The 23350-nt window shown below is 44.0% G+C and overlaps 1 protein-coding gene across 1 annotated transcript in view; it reads left to right on the top strand.

The window, feature by feature from the left end:
- The window catches only part of ampd3a (adenosine monophosphate deaminase 3a), a 51401-nt gene that overhangs the window by 1338 nt on the left and 26713 nt on the right, over positions 1-23350 (top strand). Inside the window, exons 2-7 of the mRNA XM_087996433.1 lie at positions 2503-2728; positions 5635-5833; positions 8309-8474; positions 10111-10330; positions 11252-11381; positions 17873-18067. Coding sequence (XP_087852559.1) covers positions 2503-2728; positions 5635-5833; positions 8309-8474; positions 10111-10330; positions 11252-11381; positions 17873-18067 — 1136 coding nt within the window. The remainder of the gene's footprint in view (positions 1-2502; positions 2729-5634; positions 5834-8308; positions 8475-10110; positions 10331-11251; positions 11382-17872; positions 18068-23350) is intronic.

Here is a 23350-nt window from a genome sequence, read left to right as displayed (position 1 = left end):
AGCACAGAATACTTTACAAACAGGGAATAGTTGGGACAGACTCCATTGTATTAATAAAGGGTTTGGAGGCAGAGTCGACCAATGGGATTAGTTTGAGATTGGTACAGTGCAATGGGGCAGTTAATTTGGGAATGATCTATAGCTTTTCAGAGATAGTGAAACTGTGGGATTAGTTTGATTTATACAGAACTGAGAGAGCAGGTCACTGGGATTTCTTTGTTTTTGACACAGGGAGAGTAGGACAGTGGGATGAGTTTGGGATTGATTCAGAGTTATGAGTGGGGGGGGGGGGGGTGTCAATGGGACCAGTTTGATATTTTTCTAGGCTTAACCAAAGATGCAGAATGGTGTCACTTGGTTTCAAATATTTGGGGTTCAGTTGGAGTTATAACTGTGTCAGTGTTATATAATATTTGTGGTTAAGTGGAATGCTGTGTACCTAAGCTGTAATAGCACTAACTGGGAGGTATCAAAACTATAAGCCAACCTCCCATCCATTGACTCCATCTATACTTCTCCTGCCTCGGAAAGTTAGCCAGCATAATCAAGGACCCTTCTCACCTCAGAAAAATCTCTTCTAAACCTCTTCCATTGGGTAAAAGATACAAAAGCTTAAACACAGTTAACAACAAATTCAAGAAAAGCTTCTTCCTGCTGTTACTAGACTTCTGAATGGACCCCTCAAATTTTAAACTTAATGTTAATCTCATTCGTTGCGCACCTTCACTGCATCCGTAACATTGTAATTCTCACTCTGTTCCATAACCCTAATGCACTTTGTATGGTACAATCTGCCTGTCCTGTATGCAAAACAAAAACTTTCACTGTACCTAGATAATAAATCAAATCAAATCAAAAAGTCTGGAAATACTGTATGGTCTTCTGATAGTGAACTGTGTATAAAGTTGGGAGGCTGTTCAGCTCATTAGGTCTGTGTTGCAGAGCTTCTTCAGAAATTAAGCCCACTGACTTTAGCAACTGAATAAAGTTGTCTTGTGAAGTACTTAATATCATATTAGATTGTCGCCATGAAAATAGGCCATCCTTCCCTCTCTCCTGATTGTGTTATACGTTGGCAGAAAAGGGCTCTTGCAAATTACCTGTCTTTGTTGTCCCACCTTTCGTAATGAATTTTTTGACAGTTAAGCATATTTTTATTACCAAAGATAAATCAATAAGTAATCATGAACTCTAACAAATCACATGTAAAACCCTGATCCTATTAAGGAAAAGTCCAGGATGTTCCTCTTACCCTTCGTAACATAGTATCAAAGTAGGCTATTCAACCCCCTCAATAGTGTGACAGTGCTGCTCCTTTAACAAGATTATGTTGAATTTAGCTTTTTGTGCCAAGGGATGTGTTTATGGGGATGTTGCATCATTAAGTTGCGATAGAGTTGGTTGGGGTTTCAGATATGTTAAGTTATTCTATGTTCTGTTCTCTTCTATTTGTGTTTCATTCAGTAGTTTGTAAATAAATTGTTTTGTTTAAAACTGAGTGGTTGAGCCAGCTGAATCACTCCTGGAATATCCACCTTACATTTGCCTAAAACAACCAATAAGGTTAAGGTCTGGGCTACCTTCTTAAAATATTTTAAGGGGGTCTGACCAGATCCATAACAGAACCTGTTTAAAAAAGGTAAATTCAAACCCAGGTTCTTACAGGAGAGATGTTAGAGAGAAAGGATCAACCAGGGATCATTTGCTGAAGCATTGAACCTCTTTTCACAGCTGTTTCTCTGTCATTGCAAGTTTCTAACAGACTGCACTGCAAAAACTGGCCACTCCTCTTTCATTGTATGAGTGTTTTAAAACAAAACCTAAAAGCCTTTTTTCTCTGATTGTTGCCTTTGCCAATGGCTAACAGATACTGTCTAAGTCCTGAAACCCAGACAAATTGGAACTTCTGCCTTTTACAACCCCTCTTGAAAAATCCCAGGACAACATAACCTTGTTAAAGGAACAGCATCATCACACAAGCATTTCACAATTTAAACCATAGCTGATCTGTATTCCAACTCATATACTTGCCTTGGCTTTCCATTCTTAATAAACTTGACCAGTAAAACTCAATCTCTGATTTACAATTGTTACTCTGAGTTCCCATCTTCTCATTTTTGTGAGATAGAATTACATGCTTGTACCATATCTTGTGTGAGATGTATTTTCTAACTTGTCTCCTGAATAGCCCAACTCTAACTTGGAAACCCCCCACCCCCACACCAGCAAAGTAGTTTACTTTATATCTGCCCATCAATTATTTTCAAAAGCCTAAATACTTCAATCTTCCACATTCCAGGGAATAGAAGCCAACTTTACTCCCATTTGGAGTGCCTGGATGTGATCAGTTAACTTGACCAGGGATTTTCAATGACCCTAAGCTGGCATCTCTTATGAGGGGCATTCACTTCAGTTTGACTGAAGTAGTAAATACAAGAGTGAAGGATGTTCTAATGACTCTGTTACAATATAAACAACAATCATATTTTGTTCCCTCCGCAGCTGAAATGCCCAGACAATTCCCAAAGGTAGCACAGACAGAGGAGGATGAGCAAGTTCGAATTATAGCAGAGAAGGTGTTTGCTTCTGCCCTACGTGAGGAGGACACCAAGGATGCACTGTCATTGTTTGACATTGCCGAAGACTGCCCGATTGGTAAAAAGGAGGCCACGGAGAGGGAGCTACAGAAGGAGATTGCTGAACAGCAATCAGAGACCACTGCAAAGAGGTTGGCCCTTGATTGTCCAGAAATGTAAACTGAAAGAACTGTGGATGCTGTAAATGAGAAACATAATCAGAAGTTGCTGGAAAAGCACAGCAGTTCTGGCAGCATCTGTGAAGAGAAATCAAAGTTAATGTTTCAGGTCCAGTGACCCTTCCTCAGAACTCGGGTCACTGGATCCGAAACATGAACTTTGATTTCTCTTTGCAGATGCTGTCAGCCCTGCTGAGCTTTTTCAGCAACTTCTACATTTATCCATAAACGATCCCAGTTGACCCTGCGCAAGGAATATTGGGGGTAAAAAAACAACTTCTTATACACTTTCGAAGGGGCATGACAACATTAAAGGGGGCCATTAACCATTGTACTGGTGCTGGCACTTGGATGGGGCTAATTAGCTCCTCTCGCTTGCTGTTCCCCCGCAGTTTTGTAAATATAGTTCCCTTTAAGTATTTATATAATTTCCTTTTAAAAGTTAACTATTGAATCTCTCCATTTCAGGTAATTGCATACAAATAGACCGCCCCTCTGGTACTTTTGCTAATTATCTTGACTGTATGTCCTCTGGCTATTGACATTTCTACCAGTGGAATCATTTCTTAGAATTTAATATTCAAAATCATTCATTACTTTGAACACTCATTACATTTCCCCATCCCCTTCTGTGGTTTAATCCAAACAATCCTAGTTGTTATTATTCTCTCAACATTTGATAAATGATAGAGGATGCTTTACTTTATTTAATCCTGTGTTATACCTGATCCTTAAATATTGGATGGAAACAGTGCAGAAGGAACTTTGCTTTTTGTCTATGATGCATCTATCAAGAGATCTATCAAGAGAGTTTCCAAAGGCACAGTATAAAGGAAACTTTTACTCTCTATCTAACTCATCTGTACTTGTCAAGGGAGTGTCTGATGTCACAATGTAGAGGAGGCTTCTACAGAATCTTGACAGGACTGTCCAAACATTTTTGTATGGGGACAGGGGCTACATTTCATTTTTTCTCTCACATGGGAGTTGGTGGCAATTTTCTAAAAAAAGTAAACTTTGCCACAACTGCAAACATTAATTTAAGAGAAAAAAAACTTCCAAAGCAGTAAAATGATATTTTAAATAAATGAGTTATTAATAAGTAAAGGCAATTAAAATGTGCCAAGCAGCAGAGTAAACTGAAATCATTTTTTTTGCCCTTTTATTTAAGAAACAAAGGTAGAGGGAGAAAGCGATTGGACCTAAATCTTGATTACCCGCGAAAGGGATTGGAACTGGGCCTCAGTTACGGAATTGGCTTTAGTTAACACTGGCCTTGGTTCACCTCTTGTGGGGCACAATCTGAGCTGCGGGCGGGAAGGGATTTTCCCATTTCTCCCAGTCTGTTATGTGGATACATTTCTGGGGAGGGAGGAGGAGGGAAAGGGTCCAGCTCATTCTAACTCACTCACTCAGTCATGCGCCCCTCCCCCTTAGTCACTCTCTCATTCACTTGTCCTCCACCAATTGCTCACCCAGTCACCCTGCAGTCAATCTCACACCACCTATGACCATGGCCACTCTCTTGTCACCCACACAACTCTCACCCACTTGCTTCCCTCACTGACAGTTTGCCTAACACTTACACCCCATCTCTGACACCAGCAGTAGCCTCACTGTCTTATCCATTCTCCCTAAGCCAGTGCCTGTCAGAAAGCCTCCTGACTGATTCTGGATTATGGTGCTGGAAGAGCACAGCAGTTCAGGCAGCATCCAAGGAGCTAAACTGCTCATGTTGTGCTGTGCACAGCTCCTCCAATCACAGGCTGTTTTCTTTCAATACTCGCTGCTTCTGGATTCCCTAGTGGCCTGTATTTTGAACAAGGCTTGAGGGGTGACATAGAGCCAATGGGCTGCCTTATGGACAAGCCTGCTCTAGAGCTTTTTATCTAGCTCTTACATTCTTTAAATTCCCTTCTAAGAGATGGGGCAGAGTTGCAGTGACTCTTCCAGCTCAAGCTCAAACTAGGACAAGAGGGCCTCAAAATTAGGGGGAGCAGATTTAAGACTGAATTGAGGAGGAACTTCTTCACTCAGAGGGTTGTAATCTATGGAATTCCCTGCCCAGTGAAGTAGTTGAGGCTTCCTCAGTAAATGCTTTCAAAGCTAAAGTAGATAAATTTTTGAACAGTAAAGGAATTAAGGAGAGCGGGTAAGTGGAACTGAGGCCACAACAAGATCAGCCATGATCTTATTGAATGGAGGAGCAGGCTTGAAGGGCCAGATGGTCTACTCCTGCTCCTACTTCTTACGTTGTTATCCCTCCCACATCATAAATGGAGAAAAACATTTAAAGTTTCACTTTTTTAAAGAAAAGGTCCACCCCTTTTCCTTAGCACACAGTTTGCTGATCTACAATAGGTCCCAATCTGACAACACCTCAATTGTTTCAAGTTACTCCGCAGCCTTGCTCTTGGCTAATCTCAGTAATGTCTCCTGCCTCCCCCCACCCCTGCGAACACTCTGTGATCCTTGCGCTTCTCTAATTATAATCTCTCTGATTTTAGTTGCTGCTCTGTTTGCAGGTGATTCCTTCAGCTGCCTGGAATTCCCTCCTTAAATTTCCTTTCCTCCTGGCTTCTTTTAGACTCTCTTGTGCATCTGTCTTAATGTCCCCTAATTTGACTCAATGTCCAGTTTTTCTTTGCTAATTACAGGACATTAAAGCTGCTACATGATAAAGCCTGTTGGTAATTTGCCTCCTGATCCAAGTCTGATTTTTTTTTTCTCAGTATTACATTTTCAATAAATACCCTCCCACTCTGAATATTGTAGTAGATTATTGATTTTGATCAACTTTACTTGTGATGATTTGGTTTTTAGAGAATAGAAGACCTCAATCGTATTTCCTGTATCTCTCCAAACTTCTCTTTTCCCAGAAAGAAGAGCCTCAGGCTGATACGATCCCATTCGTTGTCCTTGCAGATCCCAACTCCTGATGTGACTTTCTCAGTGGTGGATTCCCCATCTTTGACTCCACAGACACCCATTCAGAGTGTTCCTTTGTTTGGAATACAACTGCCCTATGACGTGCCTGAATTTCAGCGAGTGACCATTACTGGAGACTACTGTGCAGGGGTAATGAACACATCACTACAGTTGATTTTACAATTCTCATCCATTTTTTTTTCAAATCCCTTTGGGTTTTATTCCTCCCTATCTGAATGAAATCCTCTAGCCAAACAACTGTCCAAGATATCTGTGCTCCGTCACTTTTGGGCCTTTAAGCATCCACTATTAGTGGCCAGGCCTTCAGTTTCTTGGGATCTGAGCTCTGAAATTCCCTCCCTACCTCTCCTCCATATAAGGTGCTTCTTAAAACCTGAAATAAAATTTGAACTACTTTACAGGTCTAGCAGCATCTGTGGAGTGAGAATCAGAGTTGATGTACCACTGTTCTGCCTACAATAGAACAAGATGTTCATCGATTGTTCTATAAGGTTTTTAATCTTATTATTTTTACTTTCCTTCATTTCATTTTATCTACTCGCAGTTCACTCCGAGTGAGATGTAACTCAAGGTCAGTCCAAAAGATTGAGAAACAGTCTGGACCCTTTCTAGCCTTGTCCCATTTTACTGGTTATGTTACCAGACTGATAAACCAAAGATGGGAATTCAAATCCCACCACAACTGTGAATTGAATTCAGTGTATTAAATTAATCTGATACAAGAGTCTAGTATCAGTAGTGGTGGCCTGCTGGATTCTGGTGATGAACTTCGGACACTAATGCATAGGAAAGGAAATCTGCAAAGGACTTCTTCAAACATTTTGGGATGCCACATGGCTCAGTGGTTAGCATTGGTGCCTCACCATGCCCGGGACCCGGGTTCAATTCCACCCTCGAGCAGCCGTCTCTGTGGAGTTTGACCATCTCTCTGTCTGAGTGGACTTCCTCCGGGTGCTCCGGTTTCCTCCCACAGTCCAAAGATGTGCAAGTTAGGTGGATTGACTGTGCTGAATTGTCCAGCATGGCCAGGAACGTACAAGCTACGTGGGTTAGCCATGGGAAATGCAGGGTTACAGGGATAGGGTAGGATTGTGGGTCTGGATGGGATACTCTTTGGATGGGTGATGTGGATTTGATATGCTGAACGGCCTGCTTATACACTGTAGGGATTCTATGATCTTTATCCGGTCTGGCCCACGTGTGTCTCCAGACTCAGCAGTGTGGCTGATCTTAACTGCCCTCTGACATGGCCCATAAGCACCTGTGTTAAGGCCACTATGTATATAGTCTTATCAATGCTACCCATATGCTGTGAATGAATATAAACAGCTTTGTCCTTCTACTATCCCTTCTACCAAACTCTGAGCATTTTCTAAGACAGTGGGTTAACAATTTCCATTAGTCTAAAGGATCCCTCCCCGTGGACTGTGTAACTGGTATTTTATGTGCCAATTGCCATCTCTAAATGTTAGTAGTTTTAATCTTGAATGAAATGACCACAGTGTACAAGTCAATTATTATTCCTTCTGTGCAAATGCAGTAAGAACTTTTTAGTGGGGTACAAAAGAGGCAACGAGATAACTCAACAAGTAGGGATTACAGTCGGTTCTGCTATAAAGTGCGTTTCTTCAACGTGAGTTGTTTATAACGCAATTGAAGAATTTAGACCATCATTTGTAGAACATGAACTTTCCTCACCTGTATTGGCTATAACGCAGTTCCAGTCCCATTGGTCTAAATGGTGCTGCTATTATGTGATTTTCTTATAATGCAGGATCACATCAGAACAGGACTATCATGTTACATCAGAATAGACTTTATTTAGAATTATATAAGATATATCCATTTATTCAAAATTAGGATGTGAGCATTTCTGTTAAGGCTTGCCAATCCTTAATTTCCCTCAAGAAAGTGGAGAAGAGGATGAAGATAAAGTACCTTCTTGAACACAATTGAATATCTTGCTGAGCATTTCCAGAGAAGCAGATTAAAAGTCAGTCACATTGCTGTGGGTATGTCTTAGTTAGGATGACAGATTTCCCTGCCCAAAGGACATTAGTGAGCAAGATGAATTTTTGCAACAATTTGATATTTCAATGGTAACCATTGTTTTAGAGCACAGAACAGGTCATTCAGTACATTAAGCGTGTAGTGAGAGTTTATGCTTGACAAGGAGAAAGTGAGGACTGCAGGTGCTGGAGGTTAGAGTCGAAAAGTGTGGCCCTGGAAAAGCACAGCAGGTCAGGCAGCATCTGAGGAGCCATTCCTGATGAAGGTCTTATGCCCGAAATGTCGATTCTTCTGCTCCTCAGATGCTGCCTGACCTGCTGTGCTTTTCCAGGGCCACACTGTTCAACTTTATGCTCAACAAGAACCCCTTCCCACCTTACTTTCCCTTGCCTTGTGCAATGCAAACTTGGAATTTAAGGCCAGTGGGCCTAGTGCAGAACTGGGAAGACTGGGGGAGGTGAGGACTTGTACAGCCTAGGAGGTGCTGAGAAAGTAGGAATTAGGAGTAGAAGTTTAGTCTAGACTTTAAAATGGAGGCAGGGGGAAGGGGGAAAGAAAAGCTTAATGAGTTCTGTCCAATACTGTCTTACCCAGATCACTGTTGAGGACTATGAACACGCTGCCAGAGGCCTGATCAAAGCCCTGTTCATTCGTAAGAAGTACATGCGCCTTGCCTACCAGCTCTTTCCCAGAACAACAGGCCAGTACCTCCAATCAATCGAAAATGATCAATGGCTAGAGGAAGATGAAGTTTTACCAGGTAAGTGGATTTGAATTGTATGTGTGTATGTGTGCACTTGTGTGTATGCATGCATTTATGGAGGGTATGGGTATGCTTGTGTCTATGTATTTGAGTCAGTCCATCTTGGTGTTCATTATATTAGAGAACCTTTAAGTGTCAGTATTGGGAAGAGTGCATGCATGTTGAGAATGTCTATTTCAGTGTATGGCTGTATATTTGCGTGCATTTAAGAGGATGGTTTCATGTGTGTATATTCATGAGTGTATCTTTGTGTCATTGGATTGAGGTAGAGGTTGTGTAGAATGGAAGTAGAACACGATATGAGCACCAATTTAACAATTTTTATTGTGGCAAAATCCCAGCCACTGATGTGAAATCTGGGCATTATAACCAGTTAATGTACAAAAATGCTTCATAAAACTTAAGTTTTGACTTTGACATAAGTAAAAATAAAGTAACAGCATGTAAAGTATATGAATATTTATTGCTTCTAGTTTCAACCAGTGAGACCCTCATACAGACTTTGCAGAAGATCTCTTAGCAACTGGCAAAATTGATGAGGTCCACAAGCCCTGTTCAGCTTATACAAGTGCTTACCACTTGCCCAAACTCTCTCCAAATCCCACAACCCCATCTACCCATCCTCTCCCCTTATCTTAGAGATCTCAGGGGGTTGTAGGCAATGGTTCCTCCTATGCTATGCAGCAATCCAGAGCTTGCTATCAGACCCGAGCACAAATTGGCTCTTTTAAGTAACCACTGTGTGTAGCAGTGTAAAATAGGTTAAAGAAGTCATCAATTTGAATGAATAGGCCACGGCCTGAAGCAAACCTAATTACAGAATAAGGGGAAGCTCATTTGAAACTGAGATGCAAAGGAATTTGTGCCATCAGAGGGTAGTGAATTTCTGGAATTCTCTATCCTAGAGAGACTAGTTCACTGAAAGTATTTAAGGAGGCAGATAGCTTTTTGAAATATTGAGGAGTTGACGCCTATGAAGAACTGGCATGAAAGAGGAATTGAAACCTGGGGCAGGTCAGTCATGACCTTACAGAATGGTGGGACAGACTTGAGGGGCTGAATGTTCTATTTTTGCTCCTATTTCTAATGTTCTCAAAGGAAATGTTGGTTGTGAGACTGGAGAAAGTTCTAGAGATAAAAAGTTGTGAGGCCGTGGAGGGATTTGAAATCAAGGACAAGAACATTAAAATCAAGATGTTGCTTAACCCATAATGCAGTTACTCCAGGGAATACAAAACGATTGTATGCAGTCTCCCCTGATGATTTAACTCCTGAATCCTAGCAATCAGATAACAACATATTCTGACAAGCAAGGAAATGGGGCTTGAGTAATCAAAACACTCTATAGTATCAGACTCTTGGATGCCTTACCCTAAACCAATGAATAACCTCACCGTCCTGAGATTATGTGATTGATCACAATGATTGGTCAACAACTCTAACACCATTGGACTTTATGAATCCCAGTATTGACAGTGAGGTTTGTTTTGGCATCCTTGAAAACAGAAATTCTGCTTGTTACAGTTTGAGATTTCTCCTTGCTCTTATGAGATGAAGGCATGTTTATCATTGTTCAAACTATTGATAGGATGCAGTTAATTACAGCTAACTGCTGTCCATTTGTATTGAGCAGATTTCCATCCACCCCCCAGGGATGGTGAGGATCCATATGACCTCAGTCTTGCTCCGGACAATCTGGAATATGTGGCAAGGATGAAGGAGGGAATCATCTTTGTTTATGAAAACAAGGAGATGCTGGAACTGGATGAACCCAAAAGTCTACCTTACCCAGATCTGCAAACCTTCACACTAGACCTGAATCATGTCCTTGCCCTGATTGCTGATGGGCCCACGTAAGTTCACTCCTTATGGAGCTAACAAGGAATTAGGCAGATGTTAGGAGATACAACATTTTATCTAATCAAAGATGACTTGTTTTGAAAGTTCTGAAAATGTTACTCTTCTGAGTGTAGATTTTGCAGTGTGCAGGTTGGTGACACAATATAGAAGTAGGAGAGACAGGGTGGAGAACTCAGTGTTGGTACACTGTTGGATAGACTATAGGGCAGAGTGCTCTGGGTTAATAGTCTATAGGATAAACACAATACGGAATGCTCTGTGTTAGTTGTTTTTAGTTGGAGGTTGGCATTGCCTGGCACTCTATTGTGAATGTTATCTGCTCCTTGTCAGTCCAAGTCTAGTTGTTGTCTGATTTCTGCTGGGGACTGGCTTGCATTGTTCCGAAAAGTTTTGAATAGAACACAGCAATAGATTCAGTAGCTAACAGCCACACTTTGATAAGTGAAGGTCTTAATTTGGTACTGATTGTGTCTATCACGCATTATGAACTTGCCACTTTTCACCATATTACCCAAAGTACCTTACAAAGCTGATTCAAGGCATCGAATTCAACTCTAACTTGACTCAGTATTACTTTTTAAATTACAAGTCAAGAGCTTTAAACTAATGAAAGAGTTCCAATTGATCACACTGCATCAGGAAATTCAAGGCAGGAATGCTGCATCTCCCCCTGTCACCCCATTATTGCATATTGAACAATTGAGGAAGATGGGGAGATTTCATTGCATTGAAACAATCTTAAATTGAGGACCTGATTGAACACTTAGAAACTGAAAAACTGTTTCATTTGGGTGGGGATGCTGGGGGTGGGGGGGGGGGGGGGGGGGGTGGGGAGGTGTTGTGGGCTTGAAAGTTGTTAAGATAGGATTTGAATTGAATATCTAATTTCAGACCTAATGACATTCCTTCCACAGGAAGACTTACTGCCATCGGAGGCTAAACTTCTTGGGATCAAAATTTTACCTACACGAGATGTTAAACGAAATGGCAGAACTTCGGGAGCTGAAAGGTGTACCCCATCGGGACTTCTACAATGTTAGGAAGGTAATGCATCTGTATAGATAAAGAGGAATATTATTTCCCATGGCATTAATGATCTGAGATAGTTGAAGAGAATCTGTGCTTTCCTGTCATGCAGATTGTGCAGCTATTAGAAGAATGCAAGAAGGTCACCAATAAATGCCATAGGACATTCAAGAGAAATATCTTTATCCAGAGTGGGGAGGATGTGGAACCTGATACCACAGGGAGAAGTTGAGGCAATGTATTACTAGCTTCAGAAGTTCCACTCCAGTCAGTGACACACACCAACAGGTATTCCCAGTAATAGATGGTGACTAAATTACTCTAGATAAATGCATTGTAGGGTAAGCTAAATAAACACATGAGGAAGAAATATATGTGAAGATATGTTGATGGAGTGAGATTAAGGGGGTGTGGGAGTGGGAGGGGGCTCTTATGGAGCATTAACATTGGCATGGACCAGATTGGATGACTGGCCACATACTACACAAACCTGTGAAATTTCCAACTTGGAATCACCCCTTTTAATAAGGAGCTGGGACATGTGCAGCTTTTGAGAGGAGGGGTAGCTATCATTAATTTTTTTAGTTTTCTCAAAAAAAAATCCTGACTTTTTCAGGCCCCTCCTGTTGTGATTGCACACTGTTCATTCACCAAATTATTTCAACTGATGTATTACGGGCTAAATTGTTCCCATTGCATATATAAGCTTCAGCAAGGATAACTTTGCCCGTGGTTATGTTATTACCCTGTCTGTGAATCAGACTCAAATAATTCTGCCCACCAGTACCTTCACAAGGCATCTTGAGATAGATTGACAATAAATGTCAGTCTTGTCAGCAGGTGATTTAAAAGTAATATTTTTTGTTCTTCATGATTGAATGTGATTACATCTGGAAGAACAAGTTTCATATTAACCAGGTCTTCTGTGGACATCTGGGGAATAAGCAAAGAATTTAAGATAAACTTGTAGTAAATGAATCAGGCTGCTGTTTCTAATCCAATAGACACTAATTTCTGTATTAAAGGAGAAATCCTTATATTCCATGAACATTCATTTAAACAGTGCCAATCATGAGCTCAGGACGTCCTAATTAGCAAATATTGGCTTGATATGAGCTACGGCTCAAAATGTGAGTTCCACTGCAGAGACTTCAGCACAATTCCAGGCTGACCTACCCACCTAGTACTGAGGGAGTGCTGCACTGCCAGAGGGTCAGTATTGAGGAAGTTTTGCACTGTTGAAGGATCAGTGCTGAGGGAGCGCCGCAATGTCAGAGGTTCAGTATTGAGGGAGAACGGCACTGTCCGAGGTTCAGTATTGAGGGAGTGCCGCACTGTTGGAGAGTCAGTGCTGAGGGAGCGCTGCACTGTCGGAGGGTCAGTATTGAGGGAGCACCGCGCTGTTGGAGGGTCAGTGTTGAGGGAGCGCCGCACTGTCAGAGGATCAGTGTTGAGGGAGCGCTGCACTGTCAGAGGGTCAGTGTTGAGGGAGCGCCGCATTGTCGGAGGGTCAGTACTGAGAGAGCGCTGCGTTGTCAGAGGGTCAGTACTGAGGGAGAACTGCACTGTCAGAGGGTCATCACTGAGGGAGCGCTGCACTGTTGGATGGTCAATACTGAGTCAGAACTGTATTGTCAGAGGGTCAGTACTGAGGGACTGCTGCACTGTTGGAGAGACAGTGCTGAGGGAGTGCCGCACTGTCGGAGGGTCAGTATTGAGGGAGTGTCACATTGTCGGAGGGTCAGTATTGAGGGAGTATCGCATTATCGGAGGGTCAGTATTGAGGGAGTGCCGCATTGTCGGAGGGTCAGTACTGATGGAACGCTGCACTGTCAGGGGGTCAGTGTTGAGGGAGCGCTGCGCTGTCAGAGGGTTCGGTACTGAGGGGGAACTGCACTGTCAGAGGGTCAGCACTGAGGGAACGCTGCACTGTTGGAGGATCAGTGCTGAGTGAGAACTTCATTGTCAGAGGGTCAGTACTGAGGGAGTGCCACACTGTCGGAGGGTCAGTGCTGAGGGAGTGCCGCATTGCCGGAGGGTCAGTATTGAGGAAGTGCTACACTGTCGGAGGGTTGACACTGAGGGAGCGCTGCACTGTCAGACGGTCAGTGTTGAGGGAGTGCCGCGCTGTCGGAGGGTCAGTATTGAGGGAGTGCAGTACTGTCGGAGGGTCAGTATTGAGGGAACGCTGCACTGTCAAAGGGTTGACACTGAGGGAGTGCTGCACTGTTAGAGGGTAAGTATTGAGGGAGCGCCGCGCTGTTGGAGGGTCAGTACTGAGGGAGCGCCGCACTGTCGGAGGGTCAGTATTGAGGGAGTGCCGCATTGTCGGAGGGTCAGTATTGAGGGAGTGCTACACTGTCGGAGGGTCAGTATTGAGGGAGTGCCGCATTGTCGGAGGGTCAGTATTGAGGGAGTGCTACACTGTCCGAGGGTCAGTATTGAGGGAGTGCTGCACTGTCAGAGGGTCAGTGTTGAGGGAGCGCCGCATTGTCGGAGGGTCAGTACTGATGGAACGCTGCACTGTCAGAGGGTCAGTGTTGAGGGAGTGCTGCGCTGTCAGAGGGTCAGCACTGAGGGAACGCTGCACTGTTGGAAGATCAGTGCTGAGTGAGAACTTCAATGTCAGAGGGTCAGTGCTGAGGGAGCGCTGCACTGTCGGAGGGTCAGTGTTGAGGGAGCGCCGCATTGTCGGAGGGTCAGTACTGATGGAACGCTGCACTGTCAGAGGGTCAGTGTTGAGGGAGCGCTGCACTGTCAGAGGGTTCGGTACTGAGGGGGAACTGCACTGTCAGAGGGTCAGCACTGAGGGAACGCTGCACTGTTGGAAGATCAGTGCTGAGTGAGAACTTCATTGTCAGAGGGTCAGTACTGAGGGAGTGCCGCACTGTCGGAGGGTCAGTGCTGAGGGAGCGCTGCACTGTCGGAGGGTCAGTATTGAGGGAGTGCCGCATTGTCGGAAGGTCAGTATTGAGGGAGTGCTACACTGTCCGAGGGTCAGTATTGAGGGAGTGCTGCACTGTCGGAGGGTTGACACTGAGGGAGCGCTACACTGTCAGACAGTCAGTGTTGAGGGAGCGCTGCGCTGTTGGAGGGTCAGTACTGAGGGAGCGCTGCAATGTCAGAGGGTCAGTGTTGAGGGAGCGCTGCGCTGTCAGACGGTCAGCACTGAGGGAACGCTGCACTGTCAGAGGGTCAGTATTGAGGGAGTGCCGCACTATCGGAGGGTCAGTATTGAGGGAACCCTGCACTGTCGAAGGGTTGACACTGAGGGAGTGCTGCACTGTCATAGGGTCAGTGTTGAGGGAGCGCTGCGCTGTCAGACGGTCAGCACTGAGGGAACGCTGCACTGTCAGAGGGTCAGTATTGAGGGAGTGCCGCACTGTCGGAGGGTCAGTATTGAGGGAACCCTGCACTGTCGAAGGGTTGACACTGAGGGAGTGCTGCACTGTCAGAAGGTCAATGTTGAGGGAGCGCTGCATTGTCGGAGGGTCAGTACTGATGGAGTGCTGCTCTGTCAGAGGGTCAGTGTTGAGGGAGCGCTGCACTATCAGAGGGTCAGCACTGAGGGAACGCTGCACTGTTGGAGGGTCAGTGCTGAGTAAGAACTGCATTGTCAGAGGGTCAGTACTGAGGGAGTGCTGCACTGTTGGAGGGTCAGTGCTGAGGGAGTGCCGCATTGTCGGAGGGTCAGTATTGAGGGAGTGTCGCACTGTCGGAGGGTCAGTACTGAGGGAGCGCCGCGCTGTCGGAGGGTTGACACTGACGGAGCGCTGCACTGTCAGACAGTCAGTGTTGAGGGACTGCCGCGCTGTTGGAGGGTCAGTACTGAGGGAGCGCCGCAATGTCGGAGGGTCAGTGCTCTGGGAGTGCCACACTGTCGAAGGTCAGTATTGAGGGTGTGCTATGCTGTCGGAGGGTCTGTGCTGAGGAAATGCTGTGCTGTCAGAAGGTCACTACTGAGGGAGTACCGTGTTGTTGGAGGGTCAGTAGTGAGGGAGAACTGCGCTGTTGGATGCTCAGCGCTGAGGGAGCACCGCGCTGTGAGATGTGCTATTTTTCAAATGCAGTGTTAAGCCAGAGCAACTGTAAACATTTCAAGATGTATGGTTCCTTGTCTAGTTTTCCATGTTTGATCTCATTTTTACGGAAATTGGGTGGGTGCGGGGGAACGGTTCCTTGCATTTCTGGCCTGTACCTGAATAAGCTGCTAATCTCTTTGCATTAACTCAGAGACTTTAACATTATTTAATATTAAGTAAACATATCTTGCATTCCCTGAGTCTATATTTAGATTCTATCTGGTGACTGTCTTTTAACTTTGTGTTTAAATCTCCATGTGTCGTATTTCAGGATGGAAATGATAAAAACAATGAACAAATGAAACACTTCAGCACCTGAAGTTGAGAGAATATAGGGTCGAACCTGAGATGAACAACTTATTTGTAGTCCTGCTCTGTCAATGAAGGAATTACTCATAACTAGGAGAAGTCTGCATTTAGAATATTTCATTATGACTAACATACAGTTATGAGCTGAATCCCATTTCCAGATAGGGGCAGTAGGGATTGTACTTTCTTTCCATGGTGGGCTGGCAAATAGTGAGGAGTGTAGCTTTAATTATAGCAGGATATAGATATGCTGGTCAAATGGGCAGGCAAATGGAATTCAATCCAGAGAAGTGTGAGGTGATGCACAAGGGCAGGACAAACAAGACAAGGGAATGGATGATGAACAGTAGGATCCTGGGAAGCGCTGAGGATCAGAGGGACTTTATGTGCATGTCTACCAGTCCCTTAAGACAGCGGGGCAGCTATATAAATTGGTTAAGAAGGAATGTGGGATACTTGTCTTTGTTAGCTGAGGCAGAGAGTTTAAGAGCAGCCAGGTTACACTGGAACTCTATAAAAGTTTCATTGGGCCACAGCTAGAGTGCTTTGTGCAGTTCTGAAATGCACATTTATAGGAGGGATGTGGTAGCATTGGAGAGGGTGCAGAGGAGGTTTACTATGATGCTGCCTGAGCTGGAGAGTTCTGGTTATGAAGAGAGAATGAACACACAAGGGTTGTTTTCTATGGAGCACCAGAAACTCAAATGTATAAAATTATGAGGGACATAGACAGGGCAGTCAAAAAAAAACTGTTCCCCTTGATGGAGGGATCTTTAACTGGGGCCATAGATTTAAGGTAGGGGCAGGAAGTTTAGAGGGGATGTGAGGTCATTTTTCCCTACTCAGTTGGTGTGTGAATCTGGAACCCAATCCTGTAATGACGATAGAGTTTTAAACCCTCATAACATTTAAAACGTATTGAGATGCCAAGGCTATGGACCAAGTGCTGGAAAACGAGATTGGAATAGTTAGATGGTTGTTTTTGACTGTCACACACTCCAATGGCTGAAGGGCCTTGTTCTAGACCTCTATGACTCTATGGCTAACTGGTGAATGAAGAAGTTCCCTACTCTATGGGCAAATACCTGCAGTTGGAGGGTTTGGGAGGATGTGGGAACTCACAAGGGAGGAGTAAGTCCATATCCTATTGCCTTCCGGTTCAGTGACTATGCCAGTGGAGCTAACCCAAAAAACAATTTTAAAAATCATTTCCCTGCAGAAGCTAAGAAAAACAGCACTCAATTTGTACGGTATACTTGCTATGCTTAGGGATGGCTGGGAATTCATTTCATGATTTCAGCCTCAGAGATCAGTGATATCCGGTGGGATGAAGTCCCTCATTCATATTACCATAATAGATTATCTGTATAAACAATCCTGAACAGATAATGAAGAATTTAACCAACCACTATTGAGCTTCCTTGGCATTAGTGTCACGTTGTCTGATGTAGCACTCTCATCTCAGAATCAGTAAGTTTTGATTCAAGTTGTACTTCAAAGACTTTGAGTCATAATATTAGTGATTATCACTGTTTGTGAGAATTTACAGTGCTTCCAATATGACACTAGTGCCTGTTCTTCAGAAGGTTTTTATTGGCTGTAAAGCAATTTGTGATGTCTTGAAGTTGTGAAAGGTGCTCTAGAAAAGTAAGTCATTTTTCTCTAAGTACTATATTTACACATGGACTGTGACAGTTCAGGAAGGCAGCTCACCACAAAGACCGGTATCCCATCACCAAGTCACCCTTCATTTACAAGTGAACAGTCCTTGACTTTCGGGCTGCCCATTCAGAGTCAGATATCAGAATGGCACAATCTCTGACACTCCCCTTTTTAACTGTCAGCCAGGGCTCCCAATCAGGGAACTCATATTCTATGAGGTCTAGCCGGCTGACTTCGTTACAATCACTATAACCACCTCAAGGTCAACTAGAGATGGGTAATACATACTGGAGCCAGAGACGGACACTTCCCCTAAATTAATTTAAAAAAGCATTGGAGTAAGTATATTATCCATGTTTCTTTTGTGATATAATAGTTTGCATTTGCAATTAGTGGTGCCTGTTATCATTTTGCTCTGTCTAGTGTCTGATTGTAACTGTGAGATTCCTATTTCAGGTCGACACCCATATCCACGCTGCTGCCTGCATGAGCCAGAAACACTTACTGAGGTTTATTCAGCAGACCAACAAGACTGAGGCTGACCGAATTGTGCTGGAGAAGAAAGGACGCAAATTGACTCTGAGAGAGGTGTTTGCAAGTCTCAACATGGACCCTTATGATCTCACCGTGGATTCACTCGATGTGCATGCTGTGAGATCCGATTTTTCTACTTTATACCATTGCTTTTATAACATTAATAACTAACATTTTAAAACATTAGCATTGCTGGCCAGGCTGGTTATAATACCTCTTCTTAATTGTCTTTGAGGAGTTGATGGTTAGTCACCTTCCCCAAATGCTGTACAACATTTGGTGCAGGTACACCTACAGTGCTGTCAGGAAGGGAGTTTCAGAACTCTGATCCAGCAGCACTGAAAGAATGAATGGTATATTTCTAGTTCACACTGATGTGTTACTTGGAGCACTGTGCAAATAGTGGTGTTCCCACACATCTGGTGCCTTTGTACTTCTAAGTGCTCGAGGCTGTGTGTTTGGTAGGTGCTTTAAAATGAGCGTTATGATATGCATTGCTGCCACTGTTCAGAGTCATAAGACATTTAAACAGACCCTTCAGCCCACCATGCATATAGATTAGATTACTTACAGTGTGGAAACAGGCCCTTCGGCCCAACAAGTCCACACCGACCTGCCGAAGCGCAACCCACCCAGACCCATTCCCCTACATTTACCCCTTCACCTAACACTACGGGCAATTTAGCATGGCCAATTCACCTAACCTGCACATTTTTGGACTGTGGGAGGAAACCGGAGCACCCGGAAGAAACCATGCAGACATGGGGCGAATGTGCAAACTCCACACATTCAGTCGCCTGAGGCGGGAATAGAACCTGGGTCTTTGGTGCTGTGAGGCAGCAGTGCTGAGCACTGTGCCACCGTGCCATCCACAATAGCTGCTGCGCCAGCCAGGAATCTGACCAGCAAATACCAAACTACATTAATCCCATTTAACTGCATTTGGTCCATATCCTGTTATGCCCTGCAGATGTCTCTTAAAAGTTGCAATAGTATTTGTCTCATGTTTCTGAAAAGATGTAATTTCCCTAGAGGGGATCAAAGCAGAACCAATATGATATTATCAGAGTTACAGGACCTCAGTCATGTGGCAAGGCTGGGAATCTACACCAATTGTTTTCCTTTGAAAAAGAGAATATTATGGGGGTGACCTGGTGGATATGATCAAAATGATAAGTATTTGCTGACATACACAACAAAAATTCTATCTCCTGATGAAGTGTCAGTCTTGAAACTTTTTAGCTTTACAATCACTTGGGAAAGATCAACAGGGGGGATTTTTAAATGACTAAGTTGCTGAGATTTGGAATATGTTAGCAGAAAATATGGTGGCAACTGATTCTGGTAATAATTTGAAAGTAGCTGTTGAATAGAAACTTGAAAATTTAGAACTGACAGGATTAGTTACACAGAGATGAGGAACTCTGGTCAATTTTTCCTGCGTGATAAAAACATCACACCCATAAAGGGCTGAATGTCCTCTTTCTGAGATGTAGACTTCTACGAAAAATCTCTGATTCAACGATGGTATAAAAAAGAGATGTGAAAATTCTCAACTTGACCACTGGGAATCTCCAGCTGATGACTAATACAAATGGGGACACCAGCTGTGGGCAGGAGTTGACCACAGGGGCATCATGTGGTTTCTGAAACTCTAAATCAGACATATGCAGCAAAGAACATGGCATTAAATATAGAACTATGGAAACTGATGTTGGAGGAAGTGAATATTTATGGTGGTGTGTGTGGGGATGATTAAGCTATGACTTAAATGGTGTTAAGATTCTTGAGCATAAGAAATTGAAAAAGGACTCCATCATTGAATAAGATCATGGAAAATCTAGTACATACATGTACCCACCTCTATCCCCTTAGTCCTTAATTCCCTGTGTGTTGTATTAAAGTTACATTCATCCAGGCAAGTAAAGTACATTCCATCATACTGCTGACTTATGCCACATAGGTGGTGGAAAGGGTAGGATGTTTTATCGAGTGTCGGTGTAGATTCAATGACCCAAATGGCCTCTTTCTGCAGGGTTTTTCTGTAGGGCTTCTATGATTACAGACTTTGTGGAGTCAGGAAGTCAATTACTCACCACAGAATTCCCAGCCTCTGATCTGCTAATCTGACCACAATATTTAGAAAGCTGGACCAGATTGGTTTCTGGTCAATGATAACTCTCAAGATGTTGATGGTGAGGGATTTGATGGTGGTAAGATCATTGCAAATTAGTAGAAAATGGTTAAACTCTCTTGCTTTTACATGATAAAACATTCAAAGCATTCGCAGGAATGTAGTTAGACCAAATTTTGATTTTGAGTCACATAAGGAGGTTTTACAGTAGGTGAGCAAAAGCTCGGTCAAAGAGGTAGATTTTAAGGAATATAAGATGATGAGAAATGGAGAACTATGATGAGCCAGCAATGTGGTGACTCAAACTAAATTAAATTGAAGTTAATTGAGGAGGAAAGAAGAGACATTATATGTTTATTTAGTGCTCACTATTCATGGGGTCCAGGATGCAAAAACGCTTTGGCTAATGGTAGAGAACAGACCCAACCTGTCGCTTTGGCTTAGATTGAAATCGGGGTTGGAGATAAATGGGAAGTATGAAAATTAACAGTGCTGTTTAAAGAGGATTATAGAGAAGCTTTATGATAATAGTACCAGGGATGAAGCTTTTCAGTGATGAGAGACAGGAGAAGGTTAATGTATGAGGATGCAAATTAGAACCAGGAGTAGGCAATTTACCCCCTCGAGTCTGCTGCATCATTCAGTAAGATCATGACTTCTGATTGTTTGTGGAATGTGGGCATCACTGGTTCTGCCAGTATTTATTGCACTCCCTGATTACCTTTGAGAAGGTGATGTTGACCTGCCTTCTTGAACCATTGCAGTCCATGTGGTGTACAAGCACGCAACATAGGTGTTATGAAACAATTTTCTGGATTTTGACCCAATGACAGCAAAGGAAAGGCAATATTTTTCCAAGTCAGGATACTGGGTGACGTGGGGAACTTACAGGTCCTGATGTTCCATTTCTTGCTGCCCTTGTCCTCCCAGGTGCTCTAGGTTATGGGTTGAGAGTGTTGTTGGGGGAGCATGGATGCTGCAGTGCACCATATCTACAGCACACATTTCTGTCATTGTACTTTGGTGGTGACGGGAGTCAATATTCAAGCTGGTGCATTGTGTGCCAGTCAAGATGCTTTATCCTTAATGGTTTTGAGCTTCTTGAGTGTTGTTGGAGCTGCACTCATCCAAGCAAATGCGGAGTGTTGGATCATACTCCATAGATGGTGGACAGGCTTTGAGGAGTCCGGAAGTGAGTGCTTTGCTGCAGGATTCCTAGTCTTCAACCTGCTCTTGTAACCACAATATTTCTATGACTAGTTCAGTTTCTGATCAAGTCCCATCCTAAATGGCAATACCATTGTACTCAATGGGATAGATTTAAAACAGACTTAGCAGCTCAATATTGGGCAGCCATAAGGCATTATGGGCCATCATTAGCAGAAGAATTGTATTCAAACACAATCTTAAACTTACGGCCCAGCATATCCCTATTCTACAATTATCTTTAACCCAAAAGGAGGCCATGGCCTCATGGTATTAACACTAGACTATTAATCCGGAGACCCAAGTAATTTTTGCACATGGCAGATGGTGGAATTTGAATTCAATAGAATTCAATCTGAAATTAAGAATTTAATAATGGCATCTAATGTCATTAACAGACTTGATCTAGAGAGGTAGAGCAGGGTCCACAAATTCATGATTCACCAGGAAATGGATTTCCCCTTAGCTCCATCTGAAACTGGGAATCCCTTATTTTTAATATGTATCCCCCAGTTCTGATCACTCATGCAAGAGTTAAGAGGAGGCTTAATGGAGCTGTTCAATATTATGTATAATTCTGATAAAATAAGTAATGAGAAACTAGCCAAGCTGTTCCAGTACAGTTACAATATTGGCATTTACCTGAAAATATGGATAATTGCCTTGGTATGTCCTGTACATAAAAAGCAGGACAAAGCCAATCTGACAAATTACTGCCCCATCGGTTTCCCTTCGATCATCAGTAAAGTGATGGAGGGTGTAATCAAACAGCATCCGCTCAGCAATAACCTGCTCTGTGACGCCCAGTTTGGGTTCCACCAGGGCCACTCAGCTCCTGACCTCATTACAGCCTTGGTTCAAACATGGATGGTAGAGCTGAATTCCAGAGGTGAGGTGAGAGTGACAGCCTTTGACATCAAGACTGCATATGGCATTAAGGAGGCCCAGCAAAAGTGGAGGAGAAAGTGAGGTCTGCAGACGCTGGAGATCAAAGCTGAAACTTTATTGCTGGAACAGCACAGCAGGTCAGGCAGCATCTAGGGAACAGAAGATTCGACGTTTCGGGCACATGCCCTTCTTCAGGAATGAGCAGAGAGTGTTCAGCAGGAGAAGATAAAAGGTAGGGAGGAGGGACTTGGAGGAGGGGCGTTGGAAATGTGATAGGTGGAAAGAGGTCAAGGTGAGGGTGATAGGTCGGAGTAGGGTGGAGGCGGAGAGGTCAAGAAGAAGACTGCAGGTCAGGAAGGCGGTGCCGGGCTAGAGGGATTCGGCTGAGACAAGATGGGGGGAGGGGGGATGAAGAAACTGGTGAAGTCCAAGTTCATCCCCTGTGGTTGGAGGGTTCCCAGTCGGAAGATAAGACGCTCCTCCTCCGACCGTCGCGTTGTTGTGGTTTGGCGGTGGATGAGTCCAATGACCTGCATATCCTCGGTGGAGTGGGAGGGGGAGTTGAAATGCTGTGCTACAGGGTGATTGGGTTGGTTCGTCCGGGTGGCCCAGAGGTGCTCTCTGAATCGCTCCGCAAGTAGGCGGCCTGTCTCCCCAATATAGAGGAGGCCACACCGGCTGTAGCGGATGCAGTAGATAATGTGGGTGGAGGTGCAGGTGAATCTGTGGCAGATATGGAAGTTTCCTTTGGGGCCTTGGAGAGAAGTGAGGGGGGAGGTGTGGGCGCAAGTGTTGCACCTCCTGCGGTTGCAAGGGAAGGTGCCGGGAGTGGAGGTTGGGTTGGTGGGGGGTATGGATCTGACAAGGGAGTCGCGGAGGGAGTGGTCTCTACGGAAAGCTGATAGAGGAGGGGAGGGAAATATATCCTTGGTGGTGGGGTCCGTTTGGAGGTGGCGGAAGTGACGGCGGATGATGCGCTGTACATGGAGATTGGTGGGGTGGTAGGTGAGGACCAGTGGGGTTCTGTCCTGGTGGCGGTTGGAGGGGCGGGGCTCAAGGGCGGAGGAGCGGGAAGTGGAGGAGATGCGGTGGAGGGCATCGTCGATCACGTCGGGGGGGAAATTGCGGTCCTTGAAGAAGGAGGCCGTCTGTGTTGTGCGTATTTTGAACTG

This window comes from Chiloscyllium plagiosum, unplaced genomic scaffold (genome assembly GCF_037043375.1).
Source record: "Chiloscyllium plagiosum isolate Xiang-an unplaced genomic scaffold, Cpla_swu_hap1 HiC_scaffold_18, whole genome shotgun sequence".
In the NCBI taxonomy this organism is placed as follows: domain Eukaryota; kingdom Metazoa; phylum Chordata; class Chondrichthyes; order Orectolobiformes; family Hemiscylliidae; genus Chiloscyllium; species Chiloscyllium plagiosum.
Note: the sequence above shows the minus strand (reverse complement) of the source record. Positions and strands in the feature narration are given on the sequence as shown.